This window comes from Blennius ocellaris, assembly GCF_963422515.1.
Source record: "Blennius ocellaris genome assembly, chromosome: 5".
Taxonomy (NCBI): Eukaryota; Metazoa; Chordata; class Actinopteri; order Blenniiformes; family Blenniidae; genus Blennius; species Blennius ocellaris.
In genome coordinates, this window is record NC_137654.1 from 19,059,875 (window position 1) to 19,081,814 (window position 21,940).

The 21,940-nt window shown below is 39.3% G+C and overlaps 1 protein-coding gene across 1 annotated transcript; it reads right to left on the minus strand.

The window, feature by feature from the left end:
• Window positions 1-12,182: 12,182 nt before the first annotated feature.
• LOC308130060 (uncharacterized protein) lies at window positions 12,183-19,930 on the minus strand. Its single transcript, XM_080496243.1, has 9 exons — window positions 19,830-19,930; window positions 18,941-19,099; window positions 17,923-18,063; window positions 16,823-16,960; window positions 16,042-16,179; window positions 15,184-15,321; window positions 14,620-14,760; window positions 13,567-13,707; window positions 12,183-12,533 (listed from the first exon to the last, which is right to left on the minus strand). Exons 1-9 carry the CDS (start codon window positions 19,912-19,914, stop codon window positions 12,505-12,507), a joined length of 1,110 nt encoding a protein of 369 aa, XP_080352369.1. The 5' UTR covers window positions 19,915-19,930; the 3' UTR covers window positions 12,183-12,504.
• Between the last annotated feature and the right edge of the window lie 2,010 nt (window positions 19,931-21,940).

Genomic DNA, 21,940 nt, shown 5'->3' on the forward strand with positions numbered 1-21,940 from the left:
CATTATTTGTAATAACTGTCTATGTAAAAACTCAATAAACAAACTTGAACAAAACAAAAAGAAATCACAAGAACTGGATTTGCATGTAAGCAAGCTAATTGATTGATGTTCTCAGCGATTGATTATTTTTTCTCACTGGAGCCCCCAGGAGCTCCTCAGGAAAGTCCGGAGCATCCTGAACAAGATGACTCCTCAGAGGTTTGACCAGCTGATGAAGCAGGTCACAGATTTGAACATTGGCACAGAGGAGAAGCTCAAAGGAGTTGTGAACCTGGTGTTTGAGAAGCCATTGCTGCGCCCAACTTCGCCATCACTTATGGATTAAGTGCTGCTGCCTTGCCATTGTAAGCATGCTTCATTAATTTTTGGCTCATGTGACAGAAAATTCATTGAAGATGAACATGTTCTTGTTGATTTGCTCAATCAGTTTGCCATTTATGAGAGAAAATAATACAGTTTTAGACCATTTGTCTAGAATCGCCACCTTGGGAAAGCTGGGAAAAAGTGTGCTTTAACATGTGTTCAATGGTGAAGATGAAGCAAATCGATCCAGAATGTAAATAATGAAAAAGCCCCGATTGTGTGAATCCAATGTTTTGGAGACCCATTTATTTGGTAATTTAGGGATTTCTTACCTCATAAAGATCACGTGGTACCATTTATGTTGGGAGACTCTGCACCGGGTACCAATTATGTTGGGTTTGGGCAGTTTGGCTATCGATAGTGATTCATAATTATCAAAGACAGTTATTATTGAAGATTTAATCTGATCTCCATCCATCCAGGGATGGATGGAAAATCTGATCTGTATCACATATTGTGGCAGTCATGCATGCCACTGTTGGTTTCTGCCACAGAGGGACAGAGTTCGGAGTTCCAGAGACTATTATTTTATTAAAATAAATCAAAACAAACACCAAAACACACACACCAGACACCACTGCCTCTTTCCGGCTCTTCTGTCAGTCCGTGTGTTCACTCCCTCCTTGTCACCCCTGTGTGTCCAGTGGCTCCTCCTTGATGGGAGAGAGGTGAGGCAACACACCTGTTTCACACCCACGTCTGGAGAGGGGAAGACAAACATCCTCTCATGCAACACTTGGTAAGTGCTGGGCAGTCAGAGTCCCTATAGCACCTGTCCCTTCCAAATTTACCACGGTTGCATGGGCGAGAGTTTAGGCACACTCTTGAAGAGAAAGCTAAATCGATATCTACAAAGACAATTATAGCATTTATTAAAGTGTTGAGGCTTTGTTCACTGAGTATATTCCACAGATTCTTTAGGTCATTGCCAAAGTTAAACAGTTGGGTTGTTAAGAAGTGAAATAGTTTAAAAAAAAAAAAGACAAAAAAAAATTACTGTATCACATACCGTGGCAGTCATGAAAGCACCGCTGGTTTCACCCACAGAGGGAGAGAGTTCGGAGTTCCAGAGGCTATTATTTTATTAAAATAAATCAAACCAAACACCAAAACACACACCAGACACCACTGCCTCTTTCCAGCTCTTCTATCAGTCCGTGTGTTCACTCCCTCCTTCTCCCCTGTGTGTCCAGTGGCTCCTCCTTGATGGGCAGAGAGGTGAGGCAACACACCTGAGTCACATCTGGGGCTTAATCACCTCTCTGCCACATATAGATAGATAGATAGATAGATAACTTTATTAATCCCCGAAGGGAAATTGTTTTGTTGCAGCATTCTGGTTTATAAAATACAATGGAATAGAATATAAAAAGTAGGGAATAAAAATATACACATATACAAATATAAAAATATCTGGGTAGGACATAACTTAAGAAATGAGCGTGAGTAATTATAATGAGGCTCTGACGGAGGTAGACGAGTTAAAAAGTCTTATTGCCGTGGGGAGGAACGACTTCCTGTAGCGTTCCTTCGAGCAGCGGGGTTGGATCAGTATGTTGCTGAAGCTGCTCTTCAGCTTGTCCAGTGTTTTGTGGAGGGGGTGGGAGGGATTGTCCATGATTGCTAGCAGTTTTGCCAGCATCCTGTCCTCCACTACCTCCTCCAGGGTGACAAGCTTGGAGCCAACAACAGACTCTGCCTTCCTGATCAGTTTGTTCAGTCTGTTGGCGTCCTTTGCCTTGATGCCCGCACCCCAGGACACCGCAGCAAAAAAGATGGTGCTTGCAACGACAGACTGATAGAACATCTGCAGCATCTTGTTGCAGACATTAAAGGACCTGAGCCTCCTCAGGAAGTAAAGCCGGCTCAGGCCCTTCTTGTAGATGGCCTGTATGTTGGTGGACCAGTCCAGTTTATTGTCCAGTGTGACACCCAGGTACTTATAGGAGTCCACCAAGTCCACGTCCTTCCCACTGATGCTGACTGGAGAGGGCAGGGGCTGGTTCCTCCTGAAGTCCACCACCATCTCCCTCGTCTTCTCCACGTTCAGCAACAGGTGGTTCTCCCCACACCACTTCACAAATCGGTCAACCAGGACTCTGTACTCCGCCTCCCCCCCGCCCCCAACACACCCCACAATGGCCGTGTCATCAGAGAATTTTTGCAGATGACACGACTCAGTGCAGTACTTAAAGTCAGATGTGTATGTGGTGAAGAGGAAGGGGGACAGTACAGTTCCCTGGGGGGCCCCGACGTTACTGATCAGACGACCAGACACACAGTTCTGTAATCTCACAAACTGCGGTCTGCCCGTCAGATAGTCGTCCACCCAAGTGATGAGGGGAGCACCAACCTGCATGTTCTCCAGCTTGGCCTTCAGCAGTCTGGGCTGGATCGTGTCGAAGGCGCTGGAGAAGTCGAAGAACATGATCCTGACTGAGGAGTTGGGTCTGTCCAGGGAGGAATACGCCTTCTGCAGCAGGTAGATGATTGCATCATCAACCCCAACATGGGGCTGATATGCAAACTGCAGGGGGTCTTGCGATGGGCACACCAGTGGTCTGAGGTGTGCCAGGACAAGTCTCTCCATGACCTTCATAATATGAGAGGTCAGTGCCACCGGCCTGTAGTCCTTCAGTGCAGCAGGGCGTCCTTTTTTGGGCACGGGGACCAGGCAGGATGTTTTCCAGAGCAATGGCACTCTCTGAAGGCGTAGGCTCAGGTTGAAGAGGTGCTGCAGAACTCCACAGAGCTGGCTGGAACACGCCTTCAACACGCGAGGGCTGATGCGGTCCGGTCCGGCAGCTTTCCTTTGTTTGAGCCTCTCCAGCTCTCTCCTCACCTGGCTGGATGTGATGTGGAGTCCAGACGGGGGGGTGGGGGATATGGCAGTGTCTGAGGTTGAAGGTGGATGAGTTGGAGGTGATGAGGGTGGGGCAGGGGGGTGTCCACCGCAGGAGGTGGTGGGGAGCTGTGGTGGCTGGGAGGATGTCCAGTTGGTGGGAGGTGTGAAAAGGTCTGTGGTGGATGTCAGCAGGGGGCAGGGAGGTGTTAGGGGTGATGGGGGTGGTGTATGGCAGGGGGTGGTGGGGGGAGGTGGGGGGTTGTAGCTAGTAAGAGCAGTAGAGGGGCCGCTGGGCGTGGAGGTGTTGGAGTTGAACCTATGGAAGAATGTGTTCAACTCGTTGGCGCGTCGTTCATCCCCCTCAGCTGCAGTCCCACCTCTCCACTGGAAGCCGGTGATCTCTCTCATCCCACTCCAGACGTCCCTGGTGTTGTTTTCCTCCAGTTTGTGTTCCAGTTTTTGTCTGAAGTTGTCCTTGCTCTCCCTGATGCTGCGTTTCAGTTCCCTTTGTACCCGTTTGAGTTCTGCTCTGTCCCCGGATCTGAATGCCTTCTTCTTTTCATTAAGAAGGGCCTTCAGGTCGCACATATACTTCAAGAGCACCACCTGTTTAACAGGAAATATAGATATAAGATATAACTAAATAATTAATTTGGGATTATAATTAATAGTTGAATTAATTACAATTACAAGATTTAACAATAAAGCTTGAAGGATTTTAGAGTTCTTGAAACAGAAAAGGTCAACATTTCATTCACCTTTGTGCAAATTAATAAGACAGCAAGTATGATTCCAAAAAATATATTTATTTACAATGAAACAAATAAAACAATGATTCGAACTACATACATACAGCTTGGTGTGTGTGTGTGTGTGTGGGTGTGTGTGTGTGTGTGTGTGTGTGTGTGTGCGTGTGCGTGCGTGCGTGCGTGCGTGCGTGCGTGCGTGCGTGCGTGCGTACGTGTTTCAAAAATGAGCCAGCCTTCAATGTAAGCTACTAAGCTACAAGACCTCCTGTGAGCAGATCATCAGGCAAAGAATGATCAAATCAATATATGTGATGTGATGTCATTTTTATTGAGACACTCGCTGCAGACAAGCTCAGGCGACCTCAACCATCAGGTACAGAATGCTCAGAGTCACGACTAAAGGGAAGCCAAGCACAACGTGACACTGACACAGCACAAAAGCTGCTCGTCAAACTAATGAGGACAAAAGCATACTTTATTGTGAGCTTACACAATGTGAGAATGGGAGAAAAACATTACATGTGACTGTAAGGGAGGCTTTGCAGACTGGTAATGCAGTTGAAGATCTGACATGTGATCATGAACAATGTGACACAAGAATGTGTTTACATGTACAACGTTCTGCACGAAAACATCACACTGTGGTCATTGCGGTACTGAAGAGGCAGTCGTTGTTTTAAAACTGGAGAAAGATGTACCATGTAGGTTGTACTTTCACACAGGACTTTCCAACAAAACAAGAATCATTGTCTTAAGCCATGCAAGTAAAATTTGCATATTACTTCAAATGCGGGCATATTACTTCCCGGCTTTGAAGTAATGTGCAAATATCAGTTACCTGTATGGTGAGTCATCTGCTGAAAATGTGAACGATGCAAGGCACAAAGCATCCTGCATGGCATCTTCCGCTTTGCCAGAACTAGCCATGCCTCCCAACATGTGACGCTCTACACCGATACTGCAAAAGGACAAACTACCAAGCAGCAATAATGAAACATTGTCTGAAAGGTATCATGTGTTCACCCTCACCCATTAGTAGTGGATGGCACATTGAGGATGGGGGGTTAACAGTGACCCGGATGACTACAAATCCTGCTCCTCAAAGTGTGTTGCAGTTCGTCTGCTGCACCTGCCAGCAAGTCAAATGTGATTCAGACAGATGTTCATGTACATCAACAAGATCGATTTATAGGATGCCAGCGCTGTGAATGTTCTGAAGGAAACAGAAGATATAGGGATCTGAGATGACATTTCTGACAGTGATGTGATGGAGATGAATCATAAAACATCCTCTAAAGAAAGTGTCCATTGAATAGATACAAAAGCTTGCAAGGTCTATTTAAAAAAAAATATATATGTACTGTAAAATGACAAAAGCATCAATTGTCAATAGAAGAAATGAAACCCTTCCACTGTAAACACTGTAAAATACAACCAATGCCATTACAGTGATGTTTGTGTGTGTTTGTGTGGCAAAGTTCTCCATGGTTGATATATAGTATTAGTTAAAGAAGCGTTTTTCCACACATTTGCAGGATTTCATGGTCTACATTCACATTTCATGGTCACAATTCCTCAAGACCTTTCTAAAATGTTACCATAAATATATATGTAATATATAATATATATAGCTGATAATTTGTGAGAAGTTTTGTGTTGCTAAAGTGAAATTTGATAAATAAAACAAGTGAATTAAGTATCACAGAATGAAAATTTTATTAATTTATACTTATATAGATTCATGGCTTGTGACAAAAAATGCAAGACATATTGCAGAGAACTTTTATTCCCAAAGTCTACACAAAAATGCATTTAAAAAGTAGTGACCAAACATGGGAATGAAAATCACTTTCTCGCCACTTTTTCATGGTTCATGTCTAACTTTTTTCTTTTTCTTTTTTTTTTACTGAGACCTGTAAACACATCGTGACAATCATGCTTTGCTTTTGTTTTGGCATATGCTGTTATATTTGACACAACATTGATATTTGAAATGCCATTATTTGTAATAACTGTCTATGTAAAAACTCAATAAACAAACTTGAACAAAACAAAAAGAAATCACAAGAACTGGATTTGCATGTAAGCAAGCTAATTGATTGATGTTCTCAGCGATTGATTATTTTTTCTCACTGGAGCCCCCAGGAGCTCCTCAGGAAAGTCCGGAGCATCCTGAACAAGATGACTCCTCAGAGGTTTGACCAGCTGATGAAGCAGGTCACAGATTTGAACATTGGCACAGAGGAGAAGCTCAAAGGAGTTGTGAACCTGGTGTTTGAGAAGCCATTGCTGCGCCCAACTTCGCCATCACTTATGGATTAAGTGCTGCTGCCTTGCCATTGTAAGCATGCTTCATTAATTTTTGGCTCATGTGACAGAAAATTCATTGAAGATGAACATGTTCTTGTTGATTTGCTCAATCAGTTTGCCATTTATGAGAGAAAATAATACAGTTTTAGACCATTTGTCTAGAATCGCCACCTTGGGAAAGCTGGGAAAAAGTGTGCTTTAACATGTGTTCAATGGTGAAGATGAAGCAAATCGATCCAGAATGTAAATAATGAAAAAGCCCCGATTGTGTGAATCCAATGTTTCGGAGACCCATTTATTTTGTAATTTAGGGATTTCTTACCTCACAAAGATCACGTGGTATCATTTATGTTGGGAGACTGTGCACCGGGTACCAATTATGTTGGGTTTTGGCAGTTTGGCTATCGATATTGATTAATAATGATCAAAGACAGTTATCAATTATATTATTGAAGACTTAATTTGATCTGTAACACATATTGTGGCAGTCATGCACACCACTGTCAGTTTTCCCCACAGAGGGATGGAGTTCGGAGTTCCAGAGGCTATTATTTTATTAAAATAAATCAAAACAAACACCAAAACACACACCAGACACCACTCCCTCATTCCGGCTCTTTTATTTCAAAAGAAATTAAGAGTGTTTTTGTTTACACAAGAATGAATTTTGTTAACTATCTGTGATCAGCAATTAATAATGATGATTGTAATATCAATAATAATGTAGTAATAACAGTGATAATTGTTGTTGTTACTGCTTCATTTTGATGTTTGGATAACGCCATAGTTTTTATAGTGATTATAGTTATATTGTGGTGTTTTTGGCTTAATGTGTTCTTTTGACAGATGTGTTTAATTTGGTTGCACAGTGGGCTTCATGGTTTGTCCTGTGTCCTGTGCGTGCATATGTGTGCGTGACTTTGTATGTCATTTTGTAAATAACATTTGCAATGAAAAAGAAGGAGACCCCAGGAAGAATAGCACCTGCAATGAGTCAGGATCTAATGGGGCGCTCAATAAAATGAAGAAATGAACAACATCACTCGTAATCGAACACCATCTTACAAAGCAAATCACACTCACGTGAACTCATTTTCAAAATAGGCCTCTTGACTGTATGGGAAAGAGATGTTGGGTTTCCCCCATATGACAGTCTGAGTAGCAGACAACTTGGGATTTTGAGAGACAAGTAGCAGAAAGAGAAAGATAAGCTGATGTCAGAACCGAAGATTAAAACTAGTAATTTTTAAAGCTGTGATTTAAATCCAACACAATTGATCATCAAAGTAGACTTAATACTTTCTACACCCTTCACCAAGTGTCTATGAGCTTAGCAACTTGGAAAAACCTGTACCTCAAAGCAGGTCAAACAAGAAATACCTTTGCAACAATTAACATCCCGCTCTTTCTCAAGTAAAGGTCACTTGAATCACAACAATTGAACCATGGTGTTGAAAAATACAATGGTGTAACAATGATGTAATCACAATCAAACCTCCATCAACATCTTCTTCTACTCATCGTAGATCTCAGAAAATTTCCCATATACATTTAATTTAAATCACCCCTCCAGCAAACAAACATATTGGACCTTCTTGAGCTCACATTAAAACATGATTGTCACGATGTGTTTACAGGTCTCAGTAAAAAAAAAAGAAAAAGAAAAAAGTTAGACATGAACCATGAAAAAGTGGCGAGAAAGTGATTTTCATTCCCATGTTTGGTCACTACTTTTTAAATGCATTTTTGTGTAGACTTTGGGAATAAAAGTTCTCTGCAATATGTCTTGCATTTTTTGTCACAAGCCATGAATCTATATAAGTATAAATTAATAAAATTTTCATTCTGTGATACTTAATTCACTTGTTTTATTGATCAAATTTCACTTCAGCAACACAAAACTTCTCACAAATTATCAGCTATATATATTATATATTATATATATATTTATGGTAACATTTTAGAAAGGTCTTGAGGAATTGTGACCATGAAATGTGAATGTAGACCATGAAATCCTGCAAATGTGTGGAAAAACGCTTCTTTAACTAATACTATATATCAACCATGGAGAACTTTGCCACACAAACACACACAAACATCACTGTAATGGCATTGGTTGTATTTTACAGTGTTTACAGTGGAAGGGTTTCATTTCTTCTATTGACAATTGATGCTTTTGTCATTTTACAGTACATGTTTGTTTTTTTTTAATAGACCTTGCAAGCTTTTGTATCTATTCAATGGACACTTTCTTTAGAGGATGTTTTATGATTCATCTCCATCACATCACTGTCAGAAATGTCATCTCAGATCCCTATATCTTCTGTTTCCTTCAGAACATTCACAGCGCTGGCATCCTATAAATCGATCTTGTTGATGTACATGAACATCTGTCTGAATCACATTTGACTTGCTGGCAGGTGCAGCAGACGAACTGCAACACACTTTGAGGAGCAGGATTTGTAGTCATCCAGGTCACGTTTAACCCCCCATCCTCAATGTGCCATCCACTACTAATGGGTGAGGGTGAACACATGATACCTTTCAGACAATGTTTCATTATTGCTGCTTGGTAGTTTGTCCTTTTGCAGTATCGGTGTAGAGCGTCACATGTTGGGAGGCATGTCTAGTTCTGGCAAAGCGGAAGATGCCATGCAGGATGCTTTGTGCCTTGCATCGTTCACATTTTCAGCAGATGACTCACCATACAGGTAACTGATATTTGCACATTACTTCAAAGCCGGGAAGTAATATGCCCGCATTTGAAGTAATATGCAAATTTTACTTGCATGGCTTAAGACAATGATTCTTGTTTTGTTGGAAAGTCCTGTGTGAAAGTACAACCTACATGGTACATCTTTCTCCAGTTTTAAAACGACTGCCTCTTCAGTACCGCAATGACCACAGTGTGATGTTTTCGTGCAGAACGTTGTACATGTAAACACATTCTTGTGTCACATTGTTCATGATCACATGTCAGATCTTCAATTGCATTACCAGTCTGCAAAGCCTCCCTTACAGTCACATGTAATGTTTTTCTCCCATTCTCACATTGTGTAAGCTCACAATAAAGTATGCTTGTGTCCTCATTAGTTTGACGAGCAGCTTTTGTGCTGTGTCAGTGTCACGTTGTGCTTGGCTTCCCTTTAGTCGTGACTCTGAGCATTCTGTACCTGATGGTTGAGGTCGCCTGAGCTTGTCTGCAGCGAGTGTCTCAATAAAAATGACATCACATCACATATATTGATTTGATCATTCTTTGCCTGATGATCTGCTCACAGGAGGTCTTGTAGCTTAGTAGCTTACATTGAAGGCTGGCTCATTTTTGAAACACGTACGTACGCACGCACGCACGCACGCACGCACGCACGCACGCACACACACACACACACACACACACACACACACACACACACACACCAAGCTGTATGTATGTAGTTCGAATCATTGTTTTATTTGTTTCATTGTAAATAAATATATTTTTTGGAATCATACTTGCTGTCTTATTAATTTGCACAAAGGTGAATGAAATGTTGACCTTTTCTGTTTCAAGAACTCTAAAATCCTTCAAGCTTTATTGTTAAATCTTGTAATTGTAATTAATTCAACTATTAATTATAATCCCAAATTAATTATTTAGTTATATCTTATATCTATATTTCCTGTTAAACAGGCGGTGCTCTTGAAGTATATGTGGCAGAGAGGTGATTAAGCCCCTGATGTGAATCAGGTGTGTTGCCTCACCTCTCTGCCCATCAAGGAGGAGCCACTGGACACACAGGGGAGAAGGAGGGAGTGAACACACGGTCTCACAGAAGAGCTGGAAAGAGGCAGTGGTGTCTGGTGTGTGTTTTGGTGTTTGGTTTGATTTATTTTAATAAAATAATAGCCTCTGGAACTCCGAACTCTCTCCCTCTGTGGGTGAAACCAGCGGTGCGTTCATGACTGCCACAGTATGTGATACAGTAATTTTTTTTTGTCTGTTTTTTTTTTTTTAAACTATTTCACTTCTTAACAACCCAACTGTTTAACTTTGGCAATGACCTAAAGAATCTGTGGAATATACTCAGTGAACAAAGCCTCAACACTTTAATAAATGCTATAATTGTCTTTGTAGATATTGATTTAGCTTTCTCTTCAAAAGTGTGCCTAAACTCTCGCCCATGCAACCGTGGTAAATTTGGAAGGGACAGGTGCTATAGGGACTCTGACTGCCCAGCACTTACCAAGTGTTGCATGAGAGGATGTTTGTGTTCCCCTCTCCAGACGTGGGTGTGAAACAGGTGTGTTGCCTCACCTCTCTGCCCATCAAGGAGGAGCCACTGGACACACAGGGGTGACACGAGGGAGTGAACACACGGACTGACAGAAGAGCCGGAAAGAGGCAGTGGTGTCTGGTGTGTGTGTTTTGGTGTTTGTTTTGATTTATTTTAATAAAATAATAGTCTCTGGAACTCCAAACTCTGTCCCTCTGTGGCAGAAACCAACAGTGGCATGCATGACTGCCACAATATGTGATACAGTATTTTTTTTGGTCTTTTTTTATATTACAACAAATTGTCAATGTCCAAATATTCCTGAAAACATTGGGTGAGTTTGGACGTGGACTTGGCTATGACTTTTAAGCACTCACGTGATTAAAATTTTTCTGGTTGCAAAAAAGTTTTATTTTTCAATTGAGTCGGTAAACATATGTTGCTTTGATACAATTTGGTTCCACATTTGCATTAACAGAACTTAACAGTCTTGAGAAAGAAAACTTATCAGTTAAAATTACTGTATTTTCAACAAAAATACTTGCTCAATTTTAAAAATTATTCCCTTCAAAGATTTATGTTCAACCAATGGCAGGCTGTCAGGGCCTTCAAGGCCTTCTCTGGAGGCCTCAGAAAAATATCTGAATCACAGATTGATATTGATAATATTATGTCCATGAATACTTTTTAAATAATTCCAAATGGTCTGTCCACTTCTTCTCAGAGCCTCTCCCCCGCTGCCCTGCTTCTTGATGTGTATTTCCAGGTTAACATTTTGAACCAATCATGTTTCAGCCATCCCCGGTTGCTAGGGTAAAGAAACCTGCCTCAGGCCTTCACTTTCAGTTCTGCAGGCATCTGCAGTGTAAAACTAGTGTCGGTCGCGCTACTGCTTCAACCACTGAGTGCCTTGTCGAAGGCCTAGTGTGACATCAGCGTTTTCATGCCCTCCGATTGGATCGTCAGAGGTCACTCTCCAGCTCTAGCTGGCTGCATCTGTAGCAAGCTGCATGAATAAATATATAGTTGTTGATATAATCGCAGTTTTGTCAACCTACAATGACTAACGGGGAAGATAAAGACATTTGGTTGCAGATTTATTGTTAAAACAATTTTCAAGACGGACTTTTCCAAAAAGTAAATGAACGCACCACAGCACTCCAAGTGCACCGAGGTCCAGTAGAATTTTACTAGAGCTCGCTACATACTCCATGGAAGGATTCAGGATTAGATTATTTGCCATCATTATTTTGAAGACCACGAAAAGCTGATGTTTGTCACCCTCTTGGACCCCCAGAAGTTTCGGGAATAGCAGTCACTTTTTTAATGTAGCGGCAGCTGAAGCAGAGTTGTGAATTCCAGATATTTTTTTCATCAGTAAAGGTATTTATTCTGGCTACACAAGTATCTATCTGTGACGCAATGGCTCTTTATACTGCATTTCTGCATAACATGGTTTTTGTAGCCATAAAAAAGTTCTTGAGGGGTGGATTGACCCAGCACAAGTGAAGGCCTTGGTCAGAAATGCAAGGCCCGCCACTGTGTTAGACTAATTTGGTTTTACCCTCCTACTCAAAACTTTATTCCTCAAAGGAACTGCAGATACAGAAATATGCCTGGTCAAGGCAACATGTACAGTCGACACGGATCCTCTTTTGATGCAACTTTCTTTTATTGATTTATAAAGAACAGATTCAAAGCAAGAGTTACCATACCATTCCTTGATAAGAAAGGCATAGCATAATATCATCTCATCATTAAGATCAATTACTTGTGAAAACCAAAGATCAAATACCCAGCATTGCAGTTGATTAAGTAGGAAAATCTCACAAGAGATATTTTCCAACAAATTTTATGATTACAGCATGAAAGAAACGACACATTTGTGCGCCCAGGATGAAGAATCCAGCTTTTTGTAGATTGTTAAATCAGTAGACATCACTGCCGGAATGCCCAGTGAAGACTCATGAGCCACGTGCTTCTAACCTTGGAGGGCATCTGAGAAGTGACCTTGCAAAACATAAAAAAGTAACACCGTCAATCACAAAAGGAACTCACAACCACACATTTTTTTTTAAATTGTCATTCTCTTTCTTATTATTTACATCTTACCCCAATGTCAAACACCAAAACCCCAAACACAAACATGTCTACAAATTTTGATGCAGCACTTATTACGTCTGAGGCAGCCATAGTTATTAAGGCACATATGTTTCCAAAATGGCTGAATCCTGCACCAGTAAAAGTTGGAGCACACTCCTGACTTGACTAACAATGAAAGTGATGTCCAGAAAAATGAAAGAGATCATCTAGCATTTTCTTTGGCGTCATATTTTTATAAATTGTCTTCCCCAGAAGTTAGAATATTTCACTAAATATTGTATAGCCACAGAAAAGTGAAACATTAAAAAAATGAACTGAGTTAAAAACCGAGAAATCCTCACTGTAATAGAGACTTCATTCACACAGGGAAAAATAATATAAGACAGTAACAGTCTGTAGAATTTATCTCTGGATTCTTCCCATCAAAAGTGACTATTTCATTGCCTGACACATAATTCAAAAATGGATAAATGTATGTGTGCAGTAAGCTCCAAGAAGCAAACCATGACCAATGTGGAACAATGTAAGTCACTTAAATTGATTGGCAAAGCTGTTACAGTTTACAAGCACCAATTTTGTTGTCATGAGGAGAGTATTACCAGAATCCTTAGCATATTGGTGTGAACCTTTCAAGAGCAACAACTGTTTCACCACAAAAAAAGGCCCTGAATTGTGTCATATGGTACGTTCTAGCTGCCAAACAGGACAACAAAAGTAGAGTTGTGATACTACAAATGATGCAACTAGTTATCAAGTAGCTTTGAGCAGTAGAAAATGATTCAAAGACAATGACTTCTACATGAGCTACCTGCAGAATCTGTTCAAATAAGTTTTTCAACCACTTCAAAGAGCCCATTTCTACTCTTGCTCCAACACTTTCACTTTCAGTCTCAACTTCACAGTGAATATTTGAAAAGATGTTATTTCATTAAAATCTCACCTCTTGGTCGTAAGCAGATGCGTCCACATCGAGTGTTACAACATTTTTTACGTCCAAAGCATTGGTAGTCGTTATTACACCTTTGTTGCTTATAACACATCAAAGGTCCGCGGCCCAGGCGGGGGCACACTCCTGCCTTGACTGAAGAAGAAGACAAATCAACATCTGCTGAAAGCATCTGGACAATGATGTAACTTTTCACTTTCTGATCAACAGAAGTTTATTATGGAGTAACTGTTGACGTAAATACGTTGGCTTTACAAAATGAAAGTTGAGTTGATACGAACAGCAAAGGAGGGGCTCACACAATTTTCATTAAACACACACGCGCGCACACACACACACACACATTCCCACTTTTTCACTTAAGGTTGCTCAAGTGGAAAGGTTGGAATTTACTCAGTAAAAGCGTCTTTAGATGACTGAGTTACACTTGTATTTAGTATTTAGAAATAAAATTCAATTGATCCAAATGAAAATGACCCATTTTATTGCCTGGTACATTATTAAATATATGACAAAAGTATGTGGTGTTTTCAAACAGCAATGTAAAAAAGCAAACAGTGATCAGTGTGGAACAATGGAAATCACAGTAAATGATTTGTAAATTGGTGCCAGATTAACAGAGGATTACCAATTTTGCCGACATGAAGAATGCATTATTTTTCATATAGTCATGCAAAAAAAGGGCCCTCAATCATGCAACATTGGATATCTCAGCTGCCAAACAGGAAATTTAAAAAAATATATAATAATGGAATCATGATAATACTACTCACGCAAGTGTTATGCAAAGTAGATTTCATTTCATTCTCTTGAACAGTAGAAAATGATTCAGAAACAATGAATTCATTATGAGCTATTCTGCTAATATATTTATTTTAAATACCTGCAAAATCTGTTCAAATAAGTTTTCACCCACCTCGACAAGCCCATTTCTACTCTTGTTTCATTTGAGAAGCAATTTCCTCTTTTGAAAAATGTGTGTATTCTGAGAAAAGTCTCCACTTCACACTGAACATTTGAAAAGATGTTATTTATTTCAATTCTCACCTCTTGGTCGTAAGCAGACACGTCCACATTGAGTGTTACAACATTTTTGAATTCCAGGGCATTGGTAGTTATTAACGCACTTTTGTTGCCGAGAACACACCAAAGGTCCAGAGCTCAGCCTGGAGCACACTCCTGACTTGACTGAAGAAGAAGAAGAAGAAGAAGAAGAAGAAGAAGAAGAAGAAGAAGACAAATCAACATCTGCCAAAAGCATCTGGACAATGATGTAACTTTTTTCAATCTGTAATCTTTTCAACAGATGTTCATTGCAAAGTTATATTTGACATAAATGTAGTAGCTCCAGTCAAGCCCCTCTCATGTGTCACCAGTTACCAAGTAGATATCATCATTATCTTGACCAGTAGAAAATTATTCAAAGAAAATGAATTCATTATGATCAATTCTCCTAATATATACATTTTAAATACCTTCACTTTGTGTATCATTAACATCATGCATTCTAGTACCTTAGTTGAAAAACTATTTTCTCTTTCCAAAAATGTTTGTAATTTGTCTCAACTTCATAGTGAATATTTGAAAAACGTTATTTCATTTACATCTCACCTGGTTTAATGCAGATGCGTCCACATTGAGTGTTACAACACTTTTGAACTCCAGGGCATTGGTAGTTGTTATTGCACCTTTGTTTCTTATAACACAGCAGAGGTCCAGGGCTCAGACGGTGACAAACACCTGACTTGACTGAAGAAGAAGACAAATCAACATCTGCCAAAAGCATCTGGACAATGATGTCACTCTTGACTTTCTGTTCAACAGAAGTTTATTGTAAAGTAACATTTGACATAAATGTAGTAGCTTGATAAAATATATTAAGTTAAACAGTTGAGTAGACAAGCATGCAGCTGTCAAGGTCCTAAGTGGAACCAGCTCCCAGTTTCAGTTAGGGAGGCAAACAGCCTTTACATTTCAGGCCTGGCTCAGGCTGCTTTGACTCATTTTCTAATGAAGATGCTAGATGTTTGAACTGCTGAGAGACCTTTACTGAGCTTCTTGTACACATATATTTTTTCTTAAATCCTCAGCATATTAGCATGAACTTTGCAAGGGCAAAAAAAGGTTTCACCAGAAAAAGGCCCTCAATCATGTAATATTGTATATCTTAGATGACAAACAAACAAACAAACAAACAAATGCAGTACAATAGCAATACTAATGCAACTGTTGTTAAGTAACTTTGACCAGTGAAAAAATATTGACAGAAAATGAATATAATAGAAAATATCTCATTTTTAGTTACCTGCAGAAGCATTTCATCACTTTCATTTAGTGGATCAATAACATCATGCATTTTAGTTCCTTAGTTGAGAAACAATTTTCTCTTTCAAAACATGTGTGTATTTTGAGAAAAGTCTCAACATCACAGTGAATATTTGAAAAAATGTTATTTCATTCACATCTCACCTGGTTTAATGCAGACACGTCCACATCGAGTGCTACAACACTTTTGAACTCCGGGGCAGTGGAAGTTGTTGTTGCACTTCTTTAGGTTAGAACACGCCAAAAGTCCGGGGCCCAGGAGGGGACACACTCCTGACTTGACTGAAGAAGAAGAAGAAGAAGCAGAAGAAGAAGAAAAATCAGCATCTGCATCTGAACAATGATGTAACGTTTGACTTTCTGTTAGACAGACATTTATTGCAAATTAACATTTGACATAAATGTAGTAGCTTCACAAAATATAATCTGTGAAACTGTTGAGGTTGATATGAACAGCAGAGGAGGGGGACACACACACACACACACACACACACACACACACACACACACACACACACACACACACACACACACACACACACACACACACACACACATTCCCACTTTCAGAACACCAGAAAGCCACCGCCTCTAAATTTTAATTGCAATATTACAACTGATGCAACTGTTGTTAAGTAGCTTTGACCAGCAGGAAATTATTGATAGAAAATTAATTCATTATGATCTATTCTCCTATTTATTCATTTGAAATACCTGCATAATCTTTTCAAATAAGTTTTTCACCCACTTCAACGAGCCCATTTCTACTCTCACTTGACCATTTTCACTTTGTGCATCATTAACATCATGCTTTCTAGTACCTTAGTTGAGAAACTATTTTCACTTTTAAATAATGTGTGCACTTTGAGAAATGTCTCAACTTCACAGTGAATATTTGAAAAACGTTATTTCATTTACATCTCACCTGGTTGAATGCAGATGCGTCCACATCGAGTGTTACAACACTTTTGAACTCCACGGCATTGGTAGTTACTATTACACCTTTGTTGCTTATAACACATCAAAGGTCCGGGGCCCAGGCGGGGGCACACTCCTGACTTGACTGAAGAAGAAGAAGACAAATCAACATCTGCTAAAAGCATCTAGACAATGATGTAACTTTTCACTTTCTGTTCAACATATGTTCATCGCAAAGTTATATTTGACATAAATGTTGTAGCTTCACAAAATGTAATAAGTGAAACTGTTGAGGTTGATATGAGTGTGGGTGCAGGCCCTGAACATACTGGCCCACCAGGATAACTCAAAAATAGCCAGTCCATCACTCTTACATTTGGCCAAGTAGAATTGTTGGGATTTTCTCAGTATAATTGCATTTAGATGACTGAGCCGTTTTTGTATTTGGTGTTTTGAAATAAAATTTTATCAATTAAAAAATGACTGTAGTTCATTGCCTGGTAGATTATTCAACAAAAGATGTGTATGTGCTGTTTTAAAAAAGTAATGTAAAAGAGGCAAACAATGACTAATGTGGAACAATGTAAAATCAGAGTAAGTGATTGACAAAGTTGTACCAGATTACCAGAAGATTACGGTTTTATTGGTATGATCAATGTATTACTTTTGTAATCCCCAATATATCGGTATACAAGAGTAAAAACTGTTTCACCAGTAAAAGGCCCCCAATCATGTAATATTGTGTGTCTTAGCTGCTAAATAAAAACAAACAAACAAAAGTAGGATTGCAATACTGCAGCTGATGTAACTCTTAAGTAGCTTTGACCAGCAGAACATATTTTAAAGAAAATAAATTCATTATTGCTGGTAATATATTCATTTTAAGTACCAGCAGAATCTCTTCAAATACGTTTTTCATCCACTTCAACAAACCCATTTCTACTCTCATTTCAACAATTTCACTTTGCGGATCATTTAACATCATGCATTCTAACACTTCTACATTTGAGAAACTGTTTTCCTTTTTGAAAAATGTGTGCAGTTTGAGAGAAGTCCCAATTTCCCAGTGAATAAAAAAAAAAAAAAGGCATTTCATTCAAATCTCACCACTTGGTCGTACGCAGATACGTCCACATTGACTGTTGCAACATTTGTGAATTCCAGGGCATTGGAAGTTATTAGTGCACTTTTGTTGCTGAGAACACACCAAAGGTCCAGTTGTCAGGAGAGGGCACACACCTGATTTGACTGAAGAAGAACAAGAAGACAAATCAACAGAACATCAATGAACAGCAGAGGATGGGGACACACATCTTCATTATACAGACATCAGTCAAGCTCCTCTAATTTGTAACGAGTTCCCAGTTTCAGTTAGGGAGGCAAACGGTCTCTACTTTAAAGATCTGGCTCAGTCCTTTGTGGACCATTTTCTATTAAAGCTAAGGTGTAGACTGCTTGGAGACCTTCACTGAGCTTTACTTTTTGCTTTTTCTGTTTTGCTTGTTGCTCTCTATCTCTATCCTCTGCTTGTATCTCCTTTTGTTCTCTAATTGCAACTGGAATAAGAGGAAGCCGCCACCTCTATGTCTGGTTGTGCAGGTTTATTCCTGTTAAAATGTAATATTTTCTTTCCACTGTCGCCCAAGCTTCCTATTGTGGAATTGTTAGGATTTACTCAAGTTAAAAGTTACTTTAGATGACTGACTTGCATTTGGTGCTTTCGAAATAAAATTGTTTTGAACAGAATTAAAAAAACAACAACATGCGGAATGGGTAGTGTATTACTTTTCAAACCCAAACATATAAACCTTGAAACAAATAGAATTGCCATACTACAACTGATGAAGTGTTGTGTAAAGTAGCTTTGACCAGTGTTATTGAAAGAAAAATAGTTAATTTTAAGATAAATGATAAACACATCTTTTAAATAAATACGTTTTTCACCCACTTCAACAAGCCCATTTCTACTCTCACTTGACCACTTTCACTTTGTATATCATTAACATCATGCATTCTTGTACCTGAGTTGAGAAACTATTTTCTCTTTTAAATAATGTGTGCATTTTGAGAAATGTCTCAACTCCACAGTGAATATTTGAAAAACGTTATTTCATTTACATCTCACCTGGTTCAACGCAGATGCGTCCACATTGAGTGTTACAGCATTTGTAAACTCCAGGGCATTGGTCGTTACGACTACACCTTTGGTGCTTGTAACACGTCAAAGGTCCGGGGCCCAGGCGGGGGCACACTCCTGACTTGAGTGTAAAAGACAAAGCAACAGCTGCCAAAAGCATCACACGAATGCGCGCGTGCACACACACACACACACACACACACACACACACACACACACACACACACACACACACACACACACACACACACACACACAAAATAAGCAGGAATTAATACAATTGAACAAATTTCCTATTTTACAGCCACAGCTGTGCCCCATATATATTTAGCAAAAGCATTGCTATCAACATTATGAAATAACAAGATAAAAACATATCAATAAAATGGATTTTACTGTCATAAAGCAGTGATCATTTGTCTACACAATCCACCCGGTCACCTTTCCTCATAAACAGTTCCATCACTATGTAATAAAGGTTCTGTTTGAGTTCAAACCATCAGATCTTTTCTGTCGCTATGAAGCCCAGTGCTGAAAGTTGAGCCTGCCCTGTCTTGTCTCTGGCATAAGCTATAATTGACTGACTGTTCTGACTACTCTTGATGTATACTGTCACCACATGAGTTTAAGCCACAGGTGCCTGCACTGTTGATTCTGAAGGCCCAAAGGCAGATTTCTTCCATCCTGACAATGCTTGAAATATGATTGAACCAGAGTCCTATATAAACATACTTCTGGAAAAAGTGAAACAAGAAGAAAAGCTATGAAATGAAAACTGCTGGTAAACTGAAGATGTTGTTAAGGTCATTCAATTTAAAAGAGAAATTTTCATCATTCGGTCACATTACATGTCTAATAGTTGTAAGAAAAAACAAACCTGGTGTAACTGATTGAGAATCTGAGTGCCCAATTGCACCAAGAATCAGGATCAATGCACAGACTGAAGCCAGGCGTCCCTCCATATCTGCTCTTCCTGCACAGAGAACACAACACATACTGCACAAACTTCTTGGTGTATATGTACTGTAAGCAGAGGAGGAAGTCAATCACAGAAGTGCTCCGCTCAGCCTATCATGCCACTTAATTACCATTAGATGATGCAGATGCATGTCACTCCTTCTTTTGCTAGCCTTAGGTGGGGAAAGCACAAAGAGCAAGTTTCAATTAAAATCTATAATTAAAATCCAACACAATTAACCATAAAGTAGACTTAATGCTTTCTACACCCTTCACCAATTTTCTATTAACTGAGCAACATGGAAAACCTGTGCGTCAAACCACGTCAAACAAGAAATAGTTTCGCAACAATTAACATTCCAGTCTTTCTCAAGAAAAGATCAGCTAAGTCACAACCATGGAACCATGGCCTTGAAAAGTACAATAATTATAATAATAATGATGATAATAATAATCAACTCTCCTTCAACATCCCCTTCTACTCATTGGAGCTCTGAGAAAACGTCCCTAATACATTTAATTTAAATCACCCCTCAGCCACGAGAGGAGACTTTGAGGTTCCATTCAGGCGAACCACCACTGGACAAAACATAATTTCAATGAAAGTCTGCACAAGCTGGAATAGTCTTCCAATTTCTATTAGAGAGTCTTCCACTTTTACAGCTTTTAAAAAAGAGCTCAGACTCTGGTTAAATGCTAATCATTCTTGCGATCACTTATGATTAAATGTTACAGACTGGGGAATTAGCTTATATTACAGGGCTAGTTGTAAATAGTGTATATACTCCATGTCCATGTTTATTTGTTTTTAAATAATTGTTGTTGTCTTAAATTTATGAGGACCACGGATGGAAATTAGCTCATGGCTAAATCTGGCACATTTACACAAAGTGACTGTACGGAGTGTTCATTAATGTGCACTGTCCTTTGGAAATAAACTAATAAAGAAAGAAAAGAAAGCAAACAAACAAATTGGACCGTCTTGAGCTCACATTAAAACATGATTCCACTTTTTCACACATTATGAAGTATTCAAATATTCATAAAATTACAAATATGCTCAAACATACTGTTTTATGTCAAAAGAGATGTCTATTGTGACTCATCCTGCTGTTCTTTAAAAAAATCAGCATACCTGAAAGTATTGCAAGAGTCATACATTAATTTCCAGTGACCTGGATGATTGTGACGATGTGTTTACAGGTCTCAGTAAAAAAAAAATACCTGAGGTTCAATCTTTGTACTGGCTGGAAAGGATCCACTTCAAATTTTGAATGGTTTGGGCCTAAATACGTCTCAGGAGAATGTTTACTAAGTCAGAAGCAAGCAAGGTGAAGCAGCTTTTAGTGCCTACACACCTCACCTGTGGAACAAACTTCCTGAACACTAGAGGGTTAGGGTTAGGGTTAGGCTTGAAAACAATTTTATTTGCTCTGGATTTCTATTTTTTTTTTTTTTTTTTTTTTTTATTTCAGGCAAAAAAACAAAAACAGTTCACATTTAGCACAAAATGTGAACTGGAACAGGAAAGGAAGCCCCAGTAACAATAGATTTGACTTATTTTGACTTTATATAACTTACTTTATTTATTTTCCTTTTCACTCCTTTCTTATTTGCTCTGTTTTAATATATCTTGCGATCTTAATTGCTTGAAATAAAGAATCTTATTCACCTGGTTTTAATAGATTTCTTTTATTTATTTACACAGAAATTGCTTTGTGTCTGAATGGTGCTATATGAACACATTTTCTTTGCCTGATTGTGAGAGACAATTCCTTTTCCCTCATGTTCACCTTTGCCTATTAGGTGGCGATGTTACTCTCCCATAGAAATACACTACAAATGAAGGTGACAGGGACCGGGCCTGGGGTGGCTAATTGAGAGGACAATCCCCGGTGGGCCGATCTGATGTTTGTGGCGCTCGGGCCAGTCTTCACTTTTGTTGGGTTCTTTTTTCGGCCAGTGTTTTTTTTTTTTTTTTTTTTTTATTGCACTGGGTTGATCACACACCACCTCTCTCCAAACGACGTA